General features: G+C 42.3%; 1 protein-coding gene across 4 annotated transcripts in view; it reads left to right on the forward strand.

The window, feature by feature from the left end:
* Positions 1 to 7,665, forward strand: part of bcat2 (branched chain amino-acid transaminase 2, mitochondrial) — a 13,936-nt gene extending 6,271 nt beyond the window's left edge. Inside the window, exons 7-11 of one of the 4 annotated variants that reach the window (XR_009798893.1) lie at positions 2,689 to 2,831; positions 3,990 to 4,075; positions 4,674 to 4,956; positions 5,103 to 5,363; positions 6,111 to 6,250. Coding sequence is in view for 2 of the 4 variants with exons in the window: in XM_061847023.1 (XP_061703007.1) it covers positions 2,689 to 2,831; positions 3,990 to 4,075; positions 6,111 to 6,251; positions 6,340 to 6,414; positions 6,983 to 7,024 (487 nt within the window). In the remaining 2 variants the exon portion in view is untranslated. Of the gene's footprint in view, positions 1 to 2,688; positions 2,832 to 3,989; positions 4,076 to 4,673; positions 5,065 to 5,102; positions 5,364 to 6,110; positions 6,252 to 6,339; positions 6,415 to 6,982 lie in introns of those variants that run through there. The other 3 variants (XR_009798894.1, XM_061847023.1, XM_061847024.1) reach the window with 3 other exon arrangements.
* Positions 7,666 to 8,008: the final 343 nt, after the last annotated feature.

Here is an 8,008-nt window from a genome sequence, read left to right on the forward strand (position 1 = left end):
ACGGCCCATCTTCAATGCTCTTGACTGAGGGAAAGAGGTTGTTTCCCCAAAATCTCACAATACAGATGGCCATCCTCTCCTTAATACAGTCCAGTCGTCCTGTCCCATGTGCAGAAAAACACCTCCCAAAACATGATGCTACCACCCCCATGCTTCACAGTAGGGATGGTGTTCTTGGATGGAACCCATCATTCGTCTGCCTCCAAACACAGTTAGTGGAATTATGACCAAAAAGTTCCATTTTGGTCTCATCTGACCAAAAAAAACTTTCTCCCATAACTCCTCTGTATCATCCAAATGGTCATTGGCAAACTTAAGCTTAAGATGGGCCTTGACATGTGCTGGTTTAACCAGGGGAACCTTCCGTGCCATGCGTGCTTTCAAACCATGACGTATTAGTGTATTACCAACAGTCACCTTGGTAACAGTGGTCCCAGGTCTTTTCAGGTCATTGACCAAGTCCTGTCGTGTAGTCCTGGGCTGATTCCTCAACTTTAAAGGATCATTGAGACCCCACGAGTTGATATCTTGCATGGTGCTCCACTCCCATTGAGATTGACCATTCATGTTTAGCTTCTTCAATTTTCTAATGATTTTTTTCACCAACCTGTTTGACAATTTATCCGTACCTCTTTCCAGGCGTGCTGAGTTGTCCAATTTTGTTTCTGGTGTCTTTGGACAGCTCTTTGGTCTTGGCCATGTTCCAAGTTTGAGTGTTACTGATTGTATGGGGTGGACAGGTGTCTTTATGCAGCTAACGACCTCACACAGATGCATCTGATTCAGGATAATACATGGAGTGGAGGTGGACATTTAAAGGTGGACTAACAGTTCTTCGAGGGTCAGAATTGTAGCTGATAGACAGGTGTTGAAATACTTATTTGTGGCTGTATCACACAAATAAATTGTTAAAAAAATCACATGTTGTGATTTCTGGATTTTTCTTTCTTTCTCACAGTGGACATGCACCTACGATGAAAATTTCAAACCCCTCCGTGATTTCAAAGTGGGAGAACTTGCAATATAGCAGGGTGTTCATATGCTTATTTTCTTCACTGTATCTACCGTAATTCCAGGCCTACAGAGCACACCTGGTGATAACTCTCACCCAGTTCATTTGTAAAGGAAATACCATTTGGTACATACATATGCTACAGCTGTGTAAAAGCCGATTGTCCCCACATTGAAACCCACATTTATAAAGAAAGACGTACACAGAGAGTTTAATGCTAGCGCCGCCCCGATAACGCTAGTGCCATGTGCTGCGCTAATGCTAGCGCCGGGCTAATCCTAGCACTGCCTAACAGGGCTGGACCGATAAACGTCACTTCTTCAGCACTTATATTCCACCGGTCTCACTCTTACCTTTTTCGCTCGAGTGCCCTCTTGCGGCCGTTAGAAAAAATGCACAAATTAGACGCATCACCGCATAAACGGCAGGGTTGAAAGCGAGTGAAAAAAGTCGCGGGTTATAGGCCGGAAATTATTATTATTATTATTATATTTAGAAACAAAACATTAGTCGTACTTCTCTGTCTTTAAATGTCAATATTGTGATCTGCCTCTTTATCGCAGTTGTGAAGTTCCAGCCACAGCAGCGAGAGATGAAAATGTTAGTGTTACCATCTTAAAACATTTTTGGGTAGTTTTACCGTCCAGCATACTTAAAACACTTTCAAACTTCATAAAATGCATTTTACATAGTACTATGGAAAACCACTATTCAGAGAGGACAGGGACCAGCCCAAATCATGAATTGCAAACATATGAGTGAAATCAACACTCATTATAGCTGATTTGAACATAATATTGTGGGGATTTCTTAAAAAAAAAAAGTTCCACCCCAAAAGCAGCAATTTGCTGTTATGCTGCAAAAAAATGGAATAAGTTGCCAACAGAGGTCACGTCAGCCCCAAGTGTTTTCAAATCCAGATTTTAAGAGTACTTCCACTTTTCAGTGATATTTCTTTCTTAATCATGTAACGTCCATTGAGTTTACGGTGCGTATGAAATGCACCGTACAGATTTGCTTTTCTTTGCAAAATAAAAAAAATATTGCGAACACAAATCCAAACTACAATTATGCAGTGTATTTGAGTCAAGAAATGGGCGATTATTGCATAACATTGGTTTGATAAAAAGTGCTATAAATAGGGGTAAAGCATGCTTGCTTCAAGCCGTTTATTTGTTACAGTTGAAGTTAACTGTAAAACTAGCTCGTTAAAGAAAATACAATTAAAACAATGTCTGTTTAAAGACTGAAATGCTCCGCCAAACGATATAATTACGAAAGTCAGGTTGATCAATGCTAACATACAGTATATTGGAAAATGGACATAGACATACATCATTTAAGGGAAATTAGAATAGATGTAAGGGTAATTCTAAACTTTCAGACCACAGCTACTTTAACACACATGGAGCAGCAAAATATAGAAAACGAGGACACAATATGTTACGATACTGAAGGCATGCAACTCTAAACTCAGAGTGAATGTTCTTTTGTTCTGCAAAAAAAAAACATCCAAAAGGAATGGTGAAAAATCTGCTGTAGAGCACGGTGCCAACAATGAATCTCAACACAGCAATGGGAACATTCTCATGGCACAATTCAGTTTGAGTGGCAAATAATATTTTCAAGAGTTGAAATTTTTTTTTTGTTGCTTTTTTCATGTGTGTGTCATTCAGAAACTACGGTCCAACCATCGCAGTTCAGAATGAGGCAGTTGAGCGCGGCTGCCAGCAGGTTCTGTGGCTCTACGGCGACGATGAGGAGATCACCGAGGTCGGCACCATGAACCTCTTCATCTACTGGACCAACCAAAATGGAGGTATGACACGACAGCAGACAGTTCAACCACTACTGTAATTTCTGGCCTACAGAGCACACCTGCTTATAAGCCTCACCCAGTACATTTGTAAAGGAAATACCATGTGGTACATGCATGCGCCACAGCTGTGTAAAAGCTGCAAGTGCCCACATTGAAACACGAGATATTTACAAAGAAAGACGGTACACAGAAAGAGTTTTCAAAGTTTTAATACCTTATCTTAGCTTAACATAGCAACAACATGGTAGCACGAACAGGGCTGTTAAAAAAAAAAAAAAACATACCGGTAAAAAAAACAGTAGCAACACAGCACCGCAGGGCTGGTGTGTAAAAAAAAAAAAAAAAAAAAAAAAAAAAAAAAAGTACCTAAATCACTGAGACATGGCAGCAACAAGCTAACGTGGCGCTAACAGGGCCATTTTGGAAAAAAAAAAACATACCAGTAAAAATCACTGAGACACGGCAGTAACACAGCAACAAGATGGTGAAAATCTGGGACACAGCAACACGCTAGCACAACGCTAACACTAGCGCAGTGCTAACACTAGTGCACCGCTAACCGGGCCGGTTAAAAAAAAAAACAACATACCGGTAAAAGTCACTTCCTCGCCACATTAATTCCACCGTCTCATTCTGACCTTTTCCGCTTGAGAGCCCCCCTGCGGCCGTTAGCAAAAATGCACAAAACAGCAGCATCACTGCATAAGCCGCAGAGTTGAAAGCATGTGGGAAAAAGTACCGGGTTATAGGCCGGAAATTACGGTATTTTCAATGTCTGCGATTGGCTGAGGATGGGGACTGAGCCCTGTCGCAAATAGTGAAGACCAAAGAACATTACAAGATGAGACAAGAACGGAAAGGATCATAAAGCATCAACACCATACATGTTGCATGTACACAATTAAGAACCCGTGTTACATAAACGACTGTATTCATTAGTTCAGTTATTCAACCCAAACAAACCGCCTGCACATGTAGTTCATAAATATTACATTAATATTCTTAGCAAGCATGGTTCTCTTCATATAAAAGTTCCTCGATAGTGATTAGGGAATGATAAATGTTTCTGAGTGCCTGTAGGGATTTTTAGTGGACTTTTTAAAAATTCCGATATCGTGTTTATGTTTAAAAAAAAATATCATATATGTTTGTATGTAGAGAGAGAGTTGGTGACGCCGCCTCTGGATGGCATCATCCTTCCCGGAGTCACCAGACACTCTCTGCTGGATCTGGCCCGAACCTGGGTGAGTTTAAATAAAATATTACTCGCGTATGTATACAGAGGAACAGTTGAGTGAGTGGTTAGAGCGTTGGGCTCACAGTTCTGAGGACCAGGGTTCGAATCCCTGACCAAACACAGGCACATTGCATTGTTAGCATGCATGCAAGCTACCGCATGATGGCGCTCACAAGGCAGTGAGAAACAATTGCAGTTTTACATATGGAAACAGAAGAAGCTTACAAAAACCATGTTCAGGCAGAAGGGTGTCCACATGTACACCTGGCACCAGGACACCGTAGATCGCAGCTCAATGATCGACTTTGAGGGTAGGTCACATGACTTGCAGCCGCATGCCTTGGACACTCAGGTGAAGAGAGGGGCGAAGCTGTCAACTGATCACGACCTGGTGTTGAGTTGGCTCCGATGGTGGGGGAAGATGCCGGTCCGATGTGGCAGGCCCAAACGTTTTGTGGAGGTCTGCTGGGAACGGCTGGCAGACTGGCTGGATTCATTCCCGTTGTCACTGATTTTGGTCATGACTTTTAAGGACAGAATCTCTAGGTGCTGCCGGAGCGTGAGCCGATTCGCTCGTCTCAGAATTGCATCTCTGTTCTTTGCAGATGATGTGGTTCTGTTGGCTTCATCAAGCTGTGATCTCCAATGCTCACTGTAGCGTCTTGCAACTGAGTATGAAGAGAATCAACGTCTCCAAATCTGAGACCGTAGTCCTCAGTCGGAAAAGGGTGGTGTGGCCTTTCCAGGTCGGGGATGAGATCCTTCTTCAACTGGAGGAGTTCAAATATCTTTTTCTTGTTCACGAGTGAGGGAAGAATGGAGCGAGAGATAGACAGATGGATCGATGCCGGGTCTGCGGGGATGCGGACTTTCTATCGACCTGTTGTGGTAAAGAGAGAGCTAAGTCGAAAGGCAAAGTTTTCAATTTACCAGTTAATCTACATTTCTACCCTCACCTATATGTACGAGCTGTGGTTCATGACCGAAAGTACAAGAGCACGAATACAAGCGCCCAAAATGAGTTTCCTCCACAGGGTCTCCGGGCTCTCCATTAGAGATAGGATGAGAAGCTCGGTCATCCGGGAGGGGCTCAGTGTCGAGCCGCTACTCCTACGCATTGAGAGGAGCCAGATGAGGTGGCTGGGGCATCTGATCCGGACGCCTCCCTGGTGAGGTGTTCTGGGCACGTTCAACCGGAAAGAGACCCCGGGGGACAACCCAGGACATGCTGGAGAGATTACTTCTCTCGGCTGGCCTGGGAACGTCTCGGGATCCCCCCCGAAGAGCTGGATGAAGTGAGTTGGGAAAGGGAAGTCTGGGTATCCTTGGTAAAGCTACTTCCCCAGTGACCTGACCCAGAAAAGTGGTAGATGATTGATTGATAGAAGAAGCATACATTCCCCCACACAGTGACAGTGCAGGCAAGTCATTAGTCACTATGTTGTTCACACTCATGGCATCATATCGAAACTAAAATGATCACATCACAGCAAACAGAATAGCATAACTAGCAAATAATAAAACAAAACAATGACGAAAGAAAGATGAATCGATCAATGCAGAAGACAAAATTCCTCGTATTTTGTTAACTACTTGGTAATTAAATCTGATTCTGATGGCAAATGTTCCTCACTGCCTCGTGAGCGCCACCATGTGGTAGCATGCATGCTAAAATAAACTAGTTTGCATGTATGCCATCTGTGTAACCAGCGTGTTTGGTTGTAAGTTGAACACATTATGGACCTTGGTGCACACATAAATTGTGTCATATTATAAGGCGCACCGTCCGTTTTGGAGAAAAGACTTCTAAAGGTGCCTTATGGTCACGAAAATATGGTACATATATATGTATCAGCGTCTTAAAAGTGCATCAATTACTTGCAGATTTTCAGCATTCGCAGTGGGCGACATAACCCACGCAAATAATGATAGAACACTGTATACAGTACATGTTTGTTGCAACACTTGTCGAATGAATTATAATTCAATGTGTAATGTTAAAATGACAATGAAACAAGCCCTAAATTGTGACACGCATACAGAACGAGTTCCAAGTGACGGAGCGCACGATGAGCATGAAGGAGCTGTTGGGAGCTCTGGACACCGGCCGGGTTCTGGAGGTGTTTGGTGCCGGCACTGCCTGCGTGGTGTGTCCCGTGGGGAGCCTCCTCTACAAGGGCCAGGTGTGTTTTTTTTTTTTCTTTTCTTTTTTTTTTTTTTGGGTGCTCTCTTGTCCCAAAAATAAACACTGACCTCTCCCTACCTTCTCAGATGTACGACATCCCAACCATGCAGAATGGACCCGACTTGGCCAAGAGATTCTACAAAGAACTCACCGATATTCAGGTGAGTGACAGAACAGAAGTCCATGGCTTCGCCAATGTGCACCGTTTACACTAACAACATGGATGCAAGCACAAAGGAGCTGGTTTACAAAAGCAGTGTCAGTGTTGACAACTTGGTCACAGAATTTTGCAAATATTCAAAGTGCTCTACTGTTTTAGAAAATGAAGTGGAATTATATTCACCTTTTTGTTTTGCTCATGACAAGAAAGGAGCCAAATTGTAGTAGGTCATCACAAAGGTCAAAGTTACTGAACATTTGCAAACTCACAGGGTAGTTTAGTCTTTTTTTTTTTTTTTTAAATGAAATTGGCTCTTATACCAAGTCCATGTTACAGTCACTGTAATGGAGATCAGACAAAATATGGGAGCTTTAATTGCCAGTCATTGGAAATATTTATTCATTCAGGACTGTATTTGCATGTTCTGACTCTAATGCCATTTTTGTGAGATGTACTTTTACAATATCTGTAAAGAAATATTTGCATTACTTCATTGTTTGAGTTGATGGATGTTAAATTTGTGCAGTTGCGATCACCAAACATTGAATTCCCGTCTTGTCTTTTCACAGTATGGACGCAAGGCCAGTGAATGGGCGCCTGTGGTGGCCTAAAAAATTTTTTTGCACAAGCCAGTAGAATAAAGTTACATCCCATAATTCCACTTTGGACCACCAGTAATCCCCCTCTTCCCTCTCTCTCATCGTACATATCTAAAACCACTAATGCACTCCTGCCACTCCACAAAGAGACTGTAGCCAGTGGTCTTGGAATATGAACTGTATCCAACAACACAGCTCAACTTTATGAATAGACTGTCATATATAAATATAGTATATAGCACAATGTTTATCCTTCTAAACATGGTAGTTGTAGCTCACTGATGAGCTGCGTTGCAGGGTGCGGGTCTTTTTTTTAACTTTCTCTATGGGTGGATGAAAGGGGCCATTTTGCACTCAAAGCCTGGTCGGACAAGCGGCTACACAGAAAAAGGCCCAAATGGAAATTAGTTTGAGCAAATGATGGCCGCCTGCATTGCTTTGTATCTCGTTTTCATGTTTTTAAATGATTGATTGTCTGAAGGGAGTTAAACGGTCTTCAGTGTGCCCTGGTCAAGTGCCTGCTGACCACCACTGGTTGGTCAGCGCATCTTCTGCCTATTATTCTCCATGAAATGAAATGTCCCTTTTCTCTTTTTGTATGTGCTGTTTACGTCTAGTCGCAATATTTTTACATTAAAGCCCATTTGAGTCCATGTGGTCTTCTCTGATTTTTATTACACTAACAGACACATCAGGTTCAAATGTGTATGTACCTTTATTTTATTATTTTTTTTAATTTAAAGTAATGAGGTATTGTGTAATTTATTCAAACATCTAATGTAAAAATCTACAGTACATGTAATGTACAGTACAGGTGTCATTTTTTTCTAAATTGTATTAACCACTTCTTTTCCTTTCGGCTTGTCCCATTTGGCGTGGCCACAGTGTGTCATCTTTTCCCATCTATGCCTATCTCCTGCATCTTCCTCTCTAACACCAACTGCCCTCATGTCTTCCCTCACAACATCCATCAACCTCCTCTTTGGTCTTCGCTCC

The sequence above is a fragment of the Syngnathoides biaculeatus genome, chromosome 16 (genome assembly GCF_019802595.1).
Source record: "Syngnathoides biaculeatus isolate LvHL_M chromosome 16, ASM1980259v1, whole genome shotgun sequence".
In the NCBI taxonomy this organism is placed as follows: domain Eukaryota; kingdom Metazoa; phylum Chordata; class Actinopteri; order Syngnathiformes; family Syngnathidae; genus Syngnathoides; species Syngnathoides biaculeatus.